The 18222-nt window shown below is 39.1% G+C and overlaps 1 protein-coding gene across 1 annotated transcript in view; it reads left to right on the top strand.

Annotated features, from left to right (window-relative positions):
- TPCN2 (two pore segment channel 2) overlaps window positions 1–10035 on the top strand; it is a 31178-nt gene extending 21143 nt beyond the window's left edge. The window contains exons 18-25 of the mRNA XM_074149372.1: window positions 116–215; window positions 1170–1241; window positions 3120–3193; window positions 3565–3655; window positions 3773–3855; window positions 4956–5037; window positions 6602–6687; window positions 7394–10035. Of these exons, the coding sequence (XP_074005473.1) occupies window positions 116–215; window positions 1170–1241; window positions 3120–3193; window positions 3565–3655; window positions 3773–3855; window positions 4956–5037; window positions 6602–6687; window positions 7394–7472 (667 nt within the window). The 3' untranslated portion in view covers window positions 7473–10035. The remainder of the gene's footprint in view (window positions 1–115; window positions 216–1169; window positions 1242–3119; window positions 3194–3564; window positions 3656–3772; window positions 3856–4955; window positions 5038–6601; window positions 6688–7393) is intronic.
- The last annotated feature ends 8187 nt before the right edge of the window (window positions 10036–18222 follow it).

Here is an 18222-nt window from a genome sequence, read left to right as displayed (position 1 = left end):
ATGCTAACCAAAAGTTGTGGGGAATTTACAGTTACCTGCAGCCCAGTAGATTTAACTGTGTCTTTCTTGTCATGGGCTGTTTCTCTGATTTGTTATTTTCTTCCGTCTTTCCTAGGAGACCCGAGTTCATGGGCTTGTTATCCCTGTGGGATATGGTGCGATTGGTGAACATGTTAATTGTGTTCAGGTTCCTGCGGATTATTCCTAATATGAAGGTGTTTATTTATCCCTCCACATTTTTAATTTCTTTTTTGGTCAAACTGCAAATTTTATTAAAGCTTTTTTGAATAACGTGCAGTAGCCTGCAATTCTCTTGCACCTGAGTGGGATTAGAACTCGGCTCTGACTGTCCCGACTATTGCACAGCACCTCACAAACTCACTCTCTCTTTAGCTGGTTCTCTGTGTTGAGGTGACAGGGAAGCTCTGTTGATGTCACTGTGATTGATGCTGGTATTCTGAAGTGGGAAAACGCATCCAGAAATATTTGTGCAACTTGCATAGTGCTTCAGACTTAGATGAGTGGATATGATATCTTTGAAGAACTGTGTACTCAGGAGGTGATAGACTTGCTTTGACTAGATACTGCTGGACATCTTGATCATGTGAAGGGCTATTTAGGACAAATCCCTTTTTCCATTTTCCCAGTATGTGTATTTCCACCAGAATACGTGTACTTGAATCTGAAATCACTTTGAGTTGTTCGATTGTTTATTATAATCCAGCATTTAGACTTGCTTGAAAGCTAGGCCCAAATTAATGTCAGGTGTAGGACTTGTATCTTAGTTCAATAAACCATAAATATCTGATGTAATCAGAGGTCATAATGTCAGTGGAAAGTGTAGACTAGAAATTATGCGGATCAATATGAAGCAGTCACTGTGGGGCACTTGTGATTCTTTTTCCAGTTCTAGCCTTACTACTCATATAGCCCTTTAAGTCACAGTGCCTGTGTATATTTAAAACTTATCGTAATGTCTGTGTATGAGGAGGACCACAGCATTGTTCATTCATTTTAAGTACCTCATGGTGGTATCACTGGATAAAGGATGACCTGCTTTTAGATATATCTCACTTTCCTGCTTGGTTATTTCTTTGTCCTTTTAGTAAAAATGATATGGATTGGAAGTGGGGTGAATGTCATCCATATAAAGTTCTGCTTTGTTTTAGTTCATGGCTTTGGTTGTTACTACACTGCTGGATCTGGTGAAAAACTTGAGAGCCTTTGCAGGGATCCTTGTGGTAAGTCATGATGCAAGATTGTCATTTCCTTTCTTACAGTTAGCAGTATAATAAGAGCATGTCTTCATAAAGTAAACCGGGTTCTTTGAATGACAGTCACCGTTAACAGTAATGCTTCAGTCAGCCAGTTCTTCTCCAGGACACATCTGGCAAAGCTGCAACAGACTGCTGGTTTTGTTATGGGCTGCGCACAGTGACAGTGCCTCATTTATCAGCTTCCTTCAGGAGTGTCTTCCAAAGATTATTTAAAACTTCCTCAGAGTGCTTGCCTCAGACTGGATATTCTAGTTTCAAATAAAAGTTCATCTGATGCTAAAGGTAGCCTCGTTTTCCTTACCCTGGCTTGCTTATGTTAAAGTAAATAGCAAAACAACTTTAAATATTTTTTTCATTTGAGAAGGCCTTGAGATGGCACTTTTGGACACGATTTTTAAAAGCCTCTGCCATCTTGGTTTAGGTGTGTCTGTGTAGAGCATGTACTCTGTAAACATGTCATTAAGGGATGGATCAAAATGCGTGATGTCCGTTACATAAATCCTGCGTTTCCCAACTCTTGAGTTTCTGGCTTTGCAACGATGTCTTCCTGGTACAGCAAATGAGCGCCTGGGTGGCTGCTTTGTTGTTAGTTGTGGTTTTTTTAGGATACCTTAAGTTGAAGTAATGGTTAGAGACCAAGGATTTGCTGTGTATTAGGTATTGTCTAACAAGTTGTTCTAGTCTATATATTTAGCATGCATTTTACCCAGAATACCTGTTTTTGTCATTACTAATCTCTGCTTTTACCTGTAGGGGAGGGGCCTTGGGTTGCAGTCTGGAAAGGTTTATGTTGCAATTTGAAATAAAGATACTAGTTTGGGCAAAGCTGAGTTGGTACCAACTTCCATTGTGCTGTGCAAGTCACACTTGCTACTGGAAGCTGCTCTTGAAACTGAGAAATACCCTGGGAGCGCATGAACTGTCCTTAATGCTGGACATTAAGGACATGTCCTTAATTAACTTTATTATTGTCAAGCCAAATACCCCATCTTCTGGCAGGCTGTGGAATCTCAGCTTCAACTTATTCCAGTAGTGTTCAAAGTGCTGTGGCTCATAGGTCAGAGCTGTCTCTCTTCTTCTCCTCCCAGACTTCCCTCTTGGGTTTGTTTTGTAGCAAAATGCAGGAATATGACTAATGACATTTTCATTTGAAGACTCAGCTTGTTTCAAGCTGTTCTAGGACAAATGACTCAGAGGAGTGAATCTGTAGGTTATTTCTAGAACAATCTTTATAGGATAAAAATTGCAAAATCACCTAGGCAACTGCTGAAGACTGTGAAAGGTATCTCTTTAAAAAGAGGCTTGCATTTCTAACAAGTAAAAGACAGATGTTCTCAAATCCTTTGGGTATTGAAACCTTTATTTTTAGACCAATATAACATTTTTAAAGAAGTTGATGATGTAATATAAAATACTGACTTAGTATTGTCCTTCAGTTAAGTTTAGTAAAAGCTTATTTTCGCTGAATCTAGCAGAAAGCTCCCCACATATTTAGATTATTCCTTGTAAAGAAAAGTACTATTTTTTCATTTTAAGTCACTATTCTGCAGTGTTGATAGTTAAAAGTCAGCATTCTGAGACACAGAAAAATAAAGTAGGTCATAAAGTCAAATGATTTAATGCATTTTTAGCAACTGAAAGTTAAATAAAATATTAAAAAGTAAGAGCAAACAGTTAAGTAATACAAACATTGAGAAGTGTATTCACTTTAATAGCCTCAGGCATTGTTCTTGACACAATTCCTTCAGCTGTGGTACTAATATGAATTCCATGTTAATTGCCTTGTTTTCTTGTTTAATGACAGAAATATTTGAAACTAATACTTGCTTATATTCCTTCCAGGTGGTTTTCTATGCATTTGCTATAACTGGCATAATGCTATTTAAAGGTGCCATTGTTCCCATGGGAAATATCAGGTAACGTTCTAAACATCATTACTCAGAATCTGTTTTTCAAAAGCATCTGCAACTCAGTACTTCAGAGTTGTTTGGTTGGGGTTTTTTTCCCCCTTTTTGTTCTTGGAACCGCTGCTCTTTTAATTTTTAAACAAACAGGCTTTTTTCATCTGTTACTCCTGCTGCTTCTTGCTGTATTGGAACTGCAGGAATGCTTATTTGTAGCTTGAAATTTTACCCTGCTATATAGCTTTAACAGTTGTTTTTTTTAAATGTCTTCTGTTGTTTTCCTCCCATATAGACAACTTTCTACAAGGCTTTCACAAGACTCTTGTTTTTAATATATAATATGTAGAAAGCTATGCTCACATCAGCCTCTAATTCTCTTTTAGTGCTATCAATACAACATACGATAACAGCACTCTGCAGTGTGGGACCTATGAACAGCTGGAATATTGGCCAAACAACTTTGATGACTTTGCTGTGAGTCTGATCATTGAATTCTCTCTCTCTTTCCCTCTCTGTTGTCTCTTCCCTCATTTTCTGAGGCTTAAGTGTGCGATGGAACCACTCAACTTCTGTTTTACTCGTGTTATTTAGGCAGCGGTGGTGACCCTCTGGGATGTGATGGTGGTAAACAACTGGCAAGTCTTCTTGGAAGCATTTTCAAGATATTCAAGTCCGTAAGTAGAAGTAATAATACTGAAAAAGTCCCATATAAATCTAGCTCGTAAGGTAACTGAACAAGAATTATACACACAGCCCTACCATCTGGTAGGAGGGGTGCCACTTACCTTTCTTTTGGGTCAGTTCAGGTATATAGGAAGTAGTACTCCATGACTGTTCTTTAACTTGTGTAACTTGATGGTTGGTCTAGCACTTGGTGGATGCCATGAAAGCCATGGTCCCATTGAGAAGGAATTGGAAACTGGCTTGGTAGTCATTTTGTTCCAAAAAAGAGTGGATGGATTGTTAATGAGCTTGCAGCATGTGTTGGGTGGGTGGCTCTTGCTGTAGAGCCAATCTCGCAGAAGTGAGATGTTAGTGAATTGCTATGATTAATTTTGGGGTGCTTCTGTATTTTCCCTACAGATAAACATTTTTTTTTGTAGACTCAAAACTTTTGACTTATCTTTCATTTTAATTTATTTACTTGATGGGAATGTTTGAAAGATGAACTGGATAGTCTCTGGTGTGAGTTGTTCTGGTGATCCTTGGCTGGTTAACCCAGCATGTAGTTAAGTTGTGGAATGCTCTTCTACAGGCTGTTGTGTGTGATAAAAGTTTAACGTGGTTTGGTGAAGACTGGACAAGTCATGAAAGAAACGCATTGGGATCTGCAATGAATGGAAGTTACTTCTAGCTCAAGAAATCTCTGAACTGCAAATGGTTGGAGATTGGGAGAGCACTTAGGGGGTAGCATCATAGGTATTTTGCTGTGTTTTTGCATTATTTCCTGTGCTTCCACTTTTGACCACTCTCAGAGGACAGTAATCTAGATGGATCTTTTGCTGTGATCCAGTACAACTTCTAGTAGTACGACTTCTGTCCCTTCAGAGTTTAATTTGGTATGTTAAGTGGGGGAAGCAAGTCTATTTGGCTAACTTAATGAAAGGCTAAGATTTTTTTTTTATTTTTATTTGTTCCAGACCTCCTTTTACATTAAGACAGTAGTAGTATTATCTTTCTAAGAAAACTGTGATTTCATGGCTCTGTTTGGTCATTTTGAGGCTGAGGTTATTTACTGTCTACTTTACTTATTGTCTGTTAATCTGATCTGCAGGTGGGCTAAAATCTATTTTGTAGCCTGGTGGTTGATCTCCTCTGTCATCTGGGTTAATCTCTTCGTAGCTTTACTTCTAGAGGTAAGGAAGTGTGTTTATTTCATATTAGATCCCGAAGACAGGTTCTGATTTCCTGTCCTGATGACAGGAGATGAAAAGAACCCCAACAACTTTTTGGGAAAAGTATGTTGGCTCTCTGTGTGTGTACTTAATCAGTTTTCTTGCCTTCCTTCCCCTGAGATATTGAGGAAGCATTTTCTTCTTCCTGGACAGTTGTATATTTTATTTGCAACTTTGTCACAAACCTGGTTGCATTTCAATGGGTGTGTACATTTGTCATTATAGCTCACTCTGTAAGGATGAAAAATATTCTAGGTATTATAAAATTGCTTGTCTCTTGTACATTAGCATTTCATTTCAGCATTAGTTATTCAAGCTGCAGGCTTTTTGCGTTTTGATTTGTCAGCAAATGAAGTTCGCACTTAAAACTTACATTTCTGTTTGGTTTGGTTGTCCTGTGTTCGTTCCTACCCCAATTTGAATTACTACCCATGTTCAGTTCCACACTAGAAGAATGAAACTTGTTGCTTATTTTGAAGAGATCATCCTCTAGAGTTTTTTAAAGAAGCTGTGGAAATGTAGGTACTTAAGCAATGCCGTGAACATGTAGTACTGCTGGTTTCTCATGAATGTGTACTTCTCTGCAAATACAAATACCTTTTGAATTTTTGATGGTGAAGGGAATGTTCATGATAGCCATCTCCTCCAGGTTAATCACTGTAGACTTCTAAGTAATGGAAGAAACCGAGTACCTGTAGAGGGCACTTCACCCCATCTTAAAACCTATGAAAACTTCTTATGGAGATGCTCTTGCTGTTTACTGCATCGGAACTAAAATTTACTGCTTTAAACAGAATAGCAAACTTTTAGACACAAACTTAGGTGTCAGTCTCATGATGAGCCTCAGGCTTGCCTATGAGCGCTTTAGAAAAGACTTCCTGTACTAGCTGGAGTCTAATCCTTTGAAGTCTTCTACCTCCTTACCTCCTCATGACTGTGGCCCAAGTTTGCTCTAAGAGCCAAAATGTAGCATTCTGTAGCAGGAGAACAGGATGTCACTATTTTTTTTTTTTTTTTTTTTTTTTTTTTGCCTGGGCCATCTGTCTACTCCCTAAGTATTGATTTGTCAGAGTAATTCAAAATAGATAAGGGAACACAACAAAACCAGAAGCTGAGTTTAAGTCGCAATGCCTGGACTAAGAGTGTATTTGGGTTGGGTTTTTAAAGAGGAAAAAATGCAAAGCAGGTGAGCTCTTGAGGGTAGTTCACACAGTTATGTTGGGGAGGCAGTCCTTGCTGGGAGTAGAAGGCAGCAGGGCTGTCTTCTGCTCTACTGTTCTTTCAGTGTGTGATAAGAAAGTTACTTAATTCCTGAACAACAAGCTTGAATAAAGTAGTGACATGCAGCCAATAAATATGATGATACCTAAATAAATCACTGCTCTACCACTCTGTTACAAACAAACCTCACCTCCCTCCTAAACCTTACCCCCAAACATATTGAGCTGATATAACCTCTTTTTTTTTTTTTTTGATGTCATTAGAAGCAGCCTTTAATTTCTTTCCTGTTCCTTTTACATTCCAGAACTTTATTCACAAGTGGGACCGTCGCTGTCATCGAGAGCCTCTGTCAGATATCGAATACCAGAGGACAGTTGAACTAATGTTCAGGTGAGCGGAATTAGGCTTGACAATCATTCTACCTTTTTTTTATCTGTTTTATAGAAAGGCTGCAAGAGGATACAAGGCTTGTCTTTTATTTCCTCCCTCTGAAGCAAATGGGTTCATCTGTTAATTGGAGAAATTAAGGGAATGCTTTAGATAGGTCTGCTTTAAGCTGTTTTGCAAGCCTAACCTTTATATGCTTTCTGCCCATAGCATGATGGGAGAAGAGGTGTTGGGGGGCCTGGTGGGAGGGGGACTGTGCTGAGAGGGAGAAGAAAAAGGAAGATGAGGAAAGTGATGCATGTTCTTGGCTTATTATGAAATTGTGGGTGGTGAGTTGATACTTGATGATCGTGCACAAGTGGAACTTCTGGAGCACATTGGATATTCAATAGTAGCATTGGGAACATGTTCTCATTTGGGAGTTTTTTCAGGAAAACAAATCTACTGACCTTCAGTTGTATTGTACTGTGCGCAGGAAATTGCTTCCTTGCTTCTTATGGGAAAACAGCTGCTGGTTTCCATGACACATCTGTAAAGGATGGATCACTTGCAAGTAGATGCATCTTTAGGGAGCATCAACTTATTGTAACTTTAATTCTTTGTTTCATTCTTGAAACAAGCACACGTTGCATCTCAGTACGTGCATTGCAAAAACAAATGCTGAGAAGTTCCTTTGCCGCCCCTAACAACTCGTGCTTTTTCTTTGTAGAGATGTTTTGGAAGAACCTACAGAGGAAGAGTTGATGGAAAAACTGCACCAGCACCCACACCTGCAGTTATGTAGGTGACTGGTGGGAAGGACTGATTTATTTAGACCTCTGTTTTCTTGAGGTTGTCAGCTGGAAGAAACTGGACGTATTTTCTGTGAGGTGCTGTTAGGAGAGAGGCTTGTAGGACAGCATGTAAGGTTTTGCTTGGCAATTCTCTGCAGAAAGAGGTTTTTTATTTTTGGTTCATGTCTTTTTTTGAAAAAGATTTGAATCCTGCTAATTTGACTTGATTTTTAAGTTGCAATTTTAGAGGAATATTGCAGCTGTTATTTTTATAAACTGTTGGTATCAGAACGTTTTATTTTCTTTTTTTTAAGAAGGGAAAGTGTGTTTAAAATGACAGTGCACTTTAAATCATGAACTTTGTAACCACTAAGCCTGCTAATTTCTTCAGCACAAGAAAATGGAACTGCCTTTTCTGGTAGGCGAGTGTGGCAAGGGCTGTGCCCTGCAATTCATGAATGGATTAGGCAGGACCAGAACAAAATCCTTAATCTTTTTGTAGTGAGAGTTGAAACACTATTTTTATTGAAATGCAACACCAGCATATCTTACCAAATTTTTAGGAGTTAAATCATGTCAGAACACAATCAATTTCAACTTAATAACAGGGAGTGCCTGCGTCGCACATCACACATCCTCTCTTTCATTGTTTTTGATCTAGAGTTTGTGCTTGTTGCATCATGCTGGTAACTTTGAGAGCAGTTACAACTTTGAAAGGAGCAATTGCACTCGTGGTTTTCCGTGTGGTAAAATTGAGCTCTCCTTTAGAGTAAATATTCTCATGTTGCTTTTTAGTGAACCCCTTCCTTTTACTTTCTCCCAAGTCCTGTTCTTCACTGTATCATATTCCATGAAAAAGCTGAGGGGAATGAACTTTGGCCAGAATGTAGCACCATGATCACTGTGAGTCTCTCACTTAAAAGGAAGGGAGAAAAAATAGCTGAATGGGGTAATCAAAGTGCTTAGCAGTTCAAATTTTTGTTTGAGTCTGTGAGAACTGAAAGTGCTTGACCAGTATTGCAAGATCACATTCTTTTATGGCTTAATGACCACATGCTGTATACTGCTAACTTTCACCTGGGTAATATTTTTTGGGTAAATAATTTTGTCAACAAATCTAAAGTGAAGAATTACCAGTAAGGCACATCCATGTGCTTTTCATTATTCCTTAGTGTTCTTCTAAAAAAGGTGGTTTTGTTTGAATCTTTGTCACATAACTAGCAAATCACTATGAAGAATAGAATCAATCCCCAAATCAATTTTTGTAAGTAAAAATGAAACTACCCTTTGGGGTGCTGCCTTGTCATTGAGACACTTATCACCAAAATGGACATTGCTGTGATCATCTCTGTATTGATAAAGGCTTGGAGAAGGTAATTGACCGTAAAATGCTGCTACTATTTAAGTTATTTGATCCTTTGTAGAAAACAAAACATTTTTGAAAAGTGCCAAGCAGTCATCCTGTGTACTTTTCTTCCTTTTTTTTTTTTGTCATTCGTATTCTCTTTCTTTCCTGCATGAGGGAAAGGCAGTATCTGGGGTGATGGTGCATTTCAGCTCAAAAGCATATTTCTTAATTGCTGTCTTACTATTAAGAAGTTGTGTAGTGATTCTTGTCTATTTCTTTGTCTTCTGCTTATATTTTGTTCCACAGCACAAGGAAAATGTGTGTTGTAACTTGTGTATGTATAGAACAAATTTGAGCTGAGCTCTGAGCCACTCCAGCAAACTTTCCTTACTTTTGTAATCTTGCCTCTTAAGCCATGATCTTGTCTCTGTTTTGGCACTCCTCTACATTTCAGAAAAATCCACCCAGTAACTCACTTGCGCTGGTTTCAGTGGCGTTACCATGCTTGTTTTCAGTCACGCACTTAGAACACATATCATGACAAGTAGATAAAGGCATCAGCCCACAGTTTTTTTTCTAAATTTGGGTTTGTTTTTCTCAGTATGGTTTTATGTCAGGATGGCTTCTGCTTCTTCAAGCATGATGTAATGACTGCTATCAGTTTATTGGCACTTACTAACAGAGGCTCAATACTCTATTTTACCTTTTTACTTGAATATTTTTTCCACTTTTCTGAATACTTGGAGAAGTAGCTTTGCCTTGCCAAAAAGGAAGCGACTTGTTATCTGTCTTCTTATCTGTCTACAAGTGTAATTTGCTTTTTTTTGTCTCTGAAAGTTGTTTGGGGTTGTGTGTTTTGGTTTTTTTTTTTTTTTTGCCAATACATTCCACTACAATCTACCAAAGCAACACAAATTGGTGTGGGATTATCGTAAACATCACAAATGTCTCCATTATGCAGTCTTTGCATCTGGACAAATGCGAAGAAGGCTTTTGGAAGGGAATTGTCATACTTTTGTTTTGCATTTGTGTAATTGTCTGAAAGTGTAACTAGGATTTAATGCAAAATTGTGGTACCTGATGTCACTTGTACTGGAAGATGTAAATGACCAGAAGTCTTATGCAATAACTGTATAAATCAGGAAAATGAATGTGTGTGGGTAAAATTTGAGGTTTGCATTATTAAAAAAAAAAAATTCCTTCTTAAAATATGAAAATAATTGGGGTGTTGAAATAATTCTTGTGGTTTGTTTTTTTCCCTTCCCCCTGTGACCTATTTCTGTTGTGCTCAGCGTCTATGCTCCTGATATCTTCACTAGTTGAAGGCTGGGCCCATGGAAGAGGTTGTATGCAGATGGGACGTGACTGCCTGGTTTCAAAATGCAGAATGTATGTTGTGATGTTATTTTCCAGTTCTAGAGACACATAACATCATCTGTAGGTACTGGATATGCTTAATTTCTAAGGTGAAACTTCATTGGAACTGAGCATTGAGGGTGTTGAGCAGCTTGATTTCCACTTGCATTTCAGTCTTTGCGTCTACAAACTACATATTTCTTCATCTCTTTTTCCTGAAAATACTGGTGCAATAAGCACTCTCGTAGCTTTTCAACTGGGACAGATTTCACACATAATGTAGAGTTTGTGGCATTATTTTGGAACAGGTTTTGGTTTAGAAGATGTTTTTTTCTAATAACAGAACAATATCGATTCTGGGTCAAGCTAAAGGCTTAAGTTTGATGTCTCTGGCTGTTGCAGATGCTTAGTATTTTGGGTGTAGTTTAGATTTCAGCAAAAAGGGTTGCTATTTGTGAGGGATGCTTCCTAACTCTGAGCACCGGAATCTGGGAGGTCGCAGATTGGTCCCTTTCACTTGGTGCCCTTTTAGGAAGGTTTTGACAGTCACCTGCTATAGCTTTGTCTGGATGTTTGTGAACTTGCCCCTGCTTGGTGATGCCTCAGCTGGTCCCTGAGATCCTGTCCCGCCCACCTTTCTGTGGTTTCACTGGAAAGAATTCCCATGGCTGTAACAAACCTAGCTTTTGTTGTTACAGCGTGTGCTGTTGGTTCTAGCTAATGGCTTACAAATGTTTACAGCATGCAAGTTATTTTACAAGTAGGGAGAGCAAAAAAACCCACGCTCCTTCAGCTTCCCATTATAAACAGGAAGATGAGGTTTAGCTGAGTGTGCTCTGTTGCTAATTCTTGACAAGCGTCCCCCTGGTCCCTGCACTAACTCCCCGTAGTTCTCCATGCAGTTCTCTCTGCTGGGTTCCCTCTAAACTCATTTCTATATCCTTTACCTTTGACACCTATGACACTTTAGCTCTTCTATCAAACTTGATTTCATGAATGAATTTAAAAGTTATTACTGGGGACTGATTCTAGAATTCCTAGAAGCAGGTAGAAAATACCACAAAAAGGTAATGTGGTATTGTTGGGGACTATGTTAACTGAAATTGGTCTGATGTTTCACTGGATCCAAATGAGCTTAGGATCCAAAGCCTTTTAATGAGAATTGAGCACTTGGACTCTGAAGAGGAGAAAAAGAGATGGTCCAGAGACTACAGCATGCTCAGCATCATTGGTCAATTTGTAGAAGTGTGGGCTGATGTGTTTGGAAACTGTGAACTGGGCTTTCCTGCATCCTCCAGCAGTACCGTCACTTTTCTTAAAGATAAAACAGATCACCAAGTATCTAAATGAAGAAGTTAAGGTCATGGGAAATCTGCTGCTAATTCAGGAGTAAACACCAGATCCACAGACTTCCTTAATCATAAACTTCATATTTCATTCTGTATTTAAATCTTTTTTTTTGTATTTGTAGAGTACTATTTTCCCAGCATAAAGTGAGATAAAATGTTCAGGAGAAATCCTCAAGGCTGAGATGGCATTCTTCAAATACTAAGTACATAGTGACGTGTACAGCAAACTACTGGAGGAGTCACCTATCGTTATCTCCCATAAAGAATATGAGAAGAAATTCAAGACTGTATAAAACAGAGTCACAAGGCATAATAAGTATGTGTGTTTTTCAAAAGTCTCTTAATAAACCAAAATGGTTGCAATTCTGGAGGAAAAACTGTGGTATAGTTACTGCCGTCATATATACACTTGTTTGCCAAAGGCAGCAAAATGATTTTTTTTTATCATGAATTAGTCATGTTACCTACTATAAGAAAAAACTTAAAAGTCTTCTCTGACTTACAATTCCAGCCATTTATGTAGTTTACTTGCATTCATTTTCATATCTAGTCCTATACTTTGAGTTTTTTCCACAGTAATTGTATAAAAAATGGTTTCATGATGCTGATTTTTTTTTTTTTACTTCAAACTGTAAGTTGAAGACAATTGCAGCTTGTCCTTTTCTTTAATGCTAGATATTCCTTTTAACAGTCTCAGTCATCTTTTTTCCATTAAGCCTGTTGAGCAGGTGTTGTCTTTGTTCTGTACAGATACTTTCATGGCCCCCGTCATTGCATTATTTGAGTGCCTCCCAAGCACTTTCCTGAAAACATCCTGCTGGGATAGGAAAATATTGCTATCCTTATTCTGTAGATGATCAGCTGAGATATTTGGTGATCTGCCCACAGCCGAGCCTGAAATCCGTGGGAGAGTTAAGAATAAAACCTGCAGTCCCTGCTCACTGCCTTTGCTAACAGACAATACTGCTTTCTTTTTTTGCAACAGCTGTGAACTTCAGTTGTATGTTTATAAGATGATGTTGACATTTCCACATCAATTGGTTTATAATTTTGCTACTGCCTATGACTTTTTTGTTTACTTTGTTTAAAATTGCAGAAGAAATCCTGGAACCTCTAAACTTTTTAACTCTACTTATTTCCCACCTTATCAAAAGAGGAGGGAGGACTATTACTGATTTGCCATCTGATTAATAAATGTTTAGTAGGGATGATCTGAGGCTGGCACAAGTTAACTGCTAGATTCCAGTAATTAAGGTGCTACTGTAACTCTACAGGAAAAAATACAGGATGACTATCCTAAAGAGCAGTTATTTGACAGCTTCACCTTTCGCTTCCGTCAGACCTGAAACTCACTTCAGGAGTGCTTGAGTTTTTCTTTAGCCTCCTATCCCTTTGTACTGCTTGTATTTCATTCTTTGAGGTGAGTGAACTCTTCAGAGCTGGTGAGTGCATGCAACATCACATTGAATTTAGAAAACTCTCGAAGAGGCCAATTGCCATGCGTGGTCTTGCTGACAAAGGATCACCAGCACTTGAGAGAATGGAAGCTCATATCAAAATCAAAAATGGAGTGCGTTTTTAAGACCAAGTTCCATTGTATAGCAGGTGTTTGTCTGTGTAATGTGAAATACAATCTCTGATATGACTACAGGTTGACAGGTTGGGTGCAGGAATTACTGAATCAAATTGTGAGGATTACGTTACACAGCCCGTCGCATCAGGTAAGACCAGAAGGGATTTTGATTTTATGTTTCAAGTTAAGGTTATTGTGTAGGATTCTAGCTAAAATCAGACTGGTTTCTGTGAGCTCCCAGAAAAGAATTACCGTTCTGTGTGTGATACAAAACTGTAACACTATAGCATTGAACTGGGTAGTGTAGTACAACAATGATCTTGTACAATGAGCATCCTACTGAGGTGAGCTGGAAAGCTGCTCTAGCCTTTATTATTCTATTATGTTAGGTCTCTTTCTTGCATTTAGGAATGAACTGGTTCCACACGCAATGTGCTGAGCTGTTGCCAGTGCTCTTTTTTATTAAGTAACGATCTTAGAAAGTAAAACTTAAGTCTTTAATGTGTCTTCCCTTACCTGTTTAATACCAGTGAGAATAATCTTGTATTTCACCAAAACTACAAGTGTTCAGTTTCCAGCATCCTGGATAATTGGTGGTTTTTCTGAAAAGACTTGAACAATTACTTGGTACAGAAAAGCAGTTCTACAGAAGTTCTCAGTAAAATCAAAGGTGAAGGTGTTAAACTCAGACAATAAAACTTAGATCAAAGTAGCCAGCAGAAGGGGCCATAAGAGGAGCAGATTGTCCTTTAAGCTTCACCATGTTGTGTAAGGTGTTACCTCTCTCTTTCTTTAATCAGATTTCATGAAGAAAGCAAAGCTATTCTTCCCTGACGTAATTCAATCGGAGCCCTCAGCTAAATCAGCAGGAAAAGCACCTGCCTTTCTTGCTTTAGATTTGGTTGATAGACCCCAGTTTTTGATAGGAGTTGGTTAATCCATAACCCAGGCATGTGGCCACAGCAACACCTGCCATGCAGGTGAGCTTTTAGTCTCGTTAATATACTGATATAGTATCAATTTTTGTATTAACCTCACACACGTACACACCCAATAGTGATTATAAGTAGGAGAATTTAATAAAATGAGATCATAAATGTCTGATGTACTTTTTGTTGGGCAATAAAGTTGCCCACATGTTGTAGTTGAGGTCTCAGGTTAACTTGCTTGCTGGGGCCTCTCTTGGGTAGATTATGTGGACTAATAAAGCACATGAAAAAATGTTTTTCATGCTCTGCTTTTCTTCCTGTTTTGTCCACTAGCCTTTCCTCCTTAACTCTGTCTTGGGTTGGTGCCCACTGGAATATCTACTGCCATCGAACTCAGCACTTTAAAATTAAGCACACATTTGAAACATCTGCTTGATTGAGACCCTCCACAGTGACTGTTAAGCTTTTTGCCCCTGACGTTTTCCAAAGTCTTTGGTTCTCTTCTCATCTCCTGAGTGACCCTGATATAGTCCTCCGGAGATCTGTAAAGCAGTCTCCTGTGCTTCCTAAGTGTGCAGGTATTGGGAAGTGAAGTGTGGGCTGAAGGTTTGGGTTCAGGCTTGAATTTTCTATAGGTAGCCACTGTGAAATTTAGATCTTATATTCAGTTCTGCCCTGAAGTTTCACGCGTGTGATCGTGTGATTTCCAATTTGCACAGAGAGAGGTGTTACCTGGCTTTTCACCAGACACTCATGAGCAGGTGTTTGGGCAGGACCACATCTAATTCAATAAGAGAGGAAAGGTTGAATTAAATCCCATATAGATAAGATGGTGATTCAGATAAAAAGGGTTGTGACCCATCAATGTATGTAAGAATCCCACTGTGAGGAATGTAATTTCACTGTATAAGAAGGAATTTAGCAAGATTTGTGCCAACTACATTACAGCCACATTTTCTGTGGCCACCAGCATGTTAGTGTGTTAACAGACTTACCAGAAAACAGAACTAGTGCTATACAGACCATTGTACTTGTATCATTTTACAGAACAAACTCTTGATGAAATATTTGTGAGGATCTAGCTCTGCTATTTCATTGCTAGAGTTGCTTTCTCCCCCAGCGAATTTACATTGGCTTGTGCCCTTACATCAGACTACTATTAAGGGGTGTTACTGCGCCCCATGATCTTCCTTGACACTGCTTTTCCATGGCTTTTGGTGATGGCTCCACTGTTGAGGTAAATACCTTCCTATGCTTTAATGACTATTGTATCATTAGGTCTGATCGTCTCGTACCTTGTGATGGTGTTCAGGCTCAAGTAAGGTTTGAATTTGCTATTTGAATTTGGAAGTATGTTACTGCAGAGGTGGATTTAGTGTTGGGGTTAGTGGGACTTGAGGCCCTCTCACTAAGACAATCTGCTTTGCCATATATGCTTCAAGTCATTTTACAGGGTTATGGCCACAGCCCTGCACTGTCTTTCTAACTGTACTATGTCATGTTAGCTGGTTAATTGTGACTTAGAAATTAATAGTCCTCTGGAAGATGGTGGTGGGTCAGACACAGTGCTCTAAAATTACTTTTGGAGTAAGTTCTAAAAAGCTGAATTATGTGGCCTCTCATGGAAGGCACTGGGGACACACCGAGTCTGCTCTGTAAGCTCCTAGGGGCAGAAATCCTATCTCTTGTGGTCAAAATAGATGAAGGGAAAGAAGACGGGAAAAGAATACTTTCCAGTGAAGGAACCGAGGGAAAATGACTTTGGGCACCAGAATTTCTCTCAGGAGTGGGGACTGAACCCAAATCCTATGTTTGCCATTTCGTTATGTCTAGTACACCACTCTCCTCAGTAAATTTGGCCTAAAGTTGTAACTGTGGTCCTTGGCAAACGTGTCTTAATTTGCTTCTATGGCAGTGGATTTCTTTCCAGCAGTTCTCTCACCTTTTTCTCTAAAGGTCCTCTCATTATATTGGTTGGTTGTCTCCTCACAGATACCATGCTCTTTGTGATCTGTTGACAATGCTTAAGAAAGCCCTGCACAAACAGTTTCTCATCTGCAGAGCTTCCCAGTCACAGACTGGTGCTTCATGGGAGCAGTAAATGGGGATATGAGGAGTTTTCCTTCCCGGTGTTGTAACATCCCTTTGAGACATCAACTCGCAGAGGTTGGTAGGCTTTGGGTAGCGGGACACTGGTGTGGGAGCACCTGAGTACTGGAAGGCCTGGGGTAAGCGTAGCTGCGGAGAGGGGCAGCTTTTGCCTCTTTCACCTGCACAGGGGAGAGGCAGGAGCCCAGGACAGTCTTTCCCCTGGAAGAAGCAGCACTGAAGGTGTCCATCACCTCCAGGGAGATGGAGAGGACAGGCCAGCTGGGGGCAGGAGAATGTGGAGGTGGGAGGGAGTGAAAGAACGTGGCGAGCACAGACACAGAGAGGACCTAAGGCTTGCCGTTGTGAGTTTGTACTTAGTGTGTATTTGTAAGCTGAATTTCAACCCTAGCTATTATGGAAAGGGAGGAAGCAAGGAGAAAGAGGACACTAAAAAAAAAAAAGAACAATGAAAAAAATAATTAAATCCTAAAAGAAGATATGAAGATTGTCTTTATTTTATTTTTTTTTTTAATTACATACTATTTTTTAAATTTTTTTGTTTCTGTTTGAGCATGACAGGATTTTTTTAATTCCCTACTTGTTATTTTAGCCAGCAGAGGGTGTTCAAGACCCCATTATGGACTCCAACCACGCAGGCTGGGCCCTATGATCAGCACTTCTGGATGCACTTAATGGAACATTCTCAGCATAGTTAAGTGCTGGGGCCTGAATCAAGGGGTTGGAATACAATCAGGTTTTGTTTTTTATGGCAAAACGTAAGAAGGTATGTTTTGAGGCAGTGAATTACCAGAAATACACGTCTGTTTGTACCAAAACGTTTGTACCTGGAATGCTTCTGATTTGTGCTTGGCGTATGAAAATATAAGAAAGTGAAACGTCTTACAAACTGGCAAATCCAGTTTCATTGTCCCATCTGAATGAAATATAGTTAAACATCATCAACTGCAAATGAGTCTCAAAACAATCTCTGACCTTTGAGAGCCCCAGAGAGCAGCAGTGGACAAAATGTTTTGAAAGCATCCTCTAAATTTTAAGACAATGATCAAATTTTCTTGCGGACAGTTCTTGAGAAATAAGTTCCTTTCTTTAGGCTTTTAGTGTATATTCTAGAACCTGTATTTTCTGGTGGCTGGGACATCCCACTACATCTTATGTGCCAAAACACAAATAATAATGAAATATGTGAAAATAAATCAAGCACTGCTGGGCTTCCTTTAAACCTATAATTGTGGTTCCTCTGTGACAATAAGCTCTCAACTGAGAATTTATCCATTTTAGCAGTCAGGGTCTTTTATACCTGCAAATGTAAACCACATTTTAAAGTAATTCATTGTATAAACTGGCCTTGCAAATATTAAATTATACTAATTTGAACAGATGTGCAGGTTGCTGCCCTTGCAATCTGGTCAAATTCTTCAGAGCTGAGCAGCTTGTTCTTGTGTACAAATACATATTGGCAAAAAACGATTTGCTAGTTCCTTGCACTTCTTTAAATCTGCCTTCTGCTCGTATATTTTTACTGCAAGGAATGCTGAAGTGTTTAAACGTTTGAAGACTTAATTATAGGTGGGGTGAATCTCAAGATAGAAGTAACAGCATTTCTCTTTCACTTAGACCTGATGTGTCTTGTGTTCATATACCGTTGCAAACTTAATTTAGATGTAGTAGTAAGGACTAAAACAAGTTGTGCTTTGTAAAGAGACCAAAGAAAGGAACTGAGCAGTCCCTGAGTGAAAACAGTGAGGGGAATCAGCGTGTCTGGCATTGACATAATACTGCGAAATCAATGCTTTGATCGACTATAAAGCATAACAGCTGTGTGAAAGGTTTGCTGTGGTTCACTGGCATTATCTCTTGTGTAAAGGAAAGTACATTGTAAACCAGTAAAAATTAACTGCCAGAGCACAATGATGGTTTTGTGACTGGGAATTCAGATAAAGTTTTGCTTCTGTTGGCAGAATGATAAAAAGAACTGGGGCCATTTGCATACAGGTGAAGAGAGGCAGCGATGTCCCGTGTTCCGCAGAGGCCAAGCCACCACAGGTATGCAAAGTACAACAGCTCTAAGTGCTACCTTGAATTCAACTTGATTTATTTT

Source organism: Numenius arquata, chromosome 6 (genome assembly GCF_964106895.1).
Source record: "Numenius arquata chromosome 6, bNumArq3.hap1.1, whole genome shotgun sequence".
NCBI classification, from domain to species: Eukaryota; Metazoa; Chordata; class Aves; order Charadriiformes; family Scolopacidae; genus Numenius; species Numenius arquata.
Note: the sequence above shows the minus strand (reverse complement) of the source record. Positions and strands in the feature narration are given on the sequence as shown.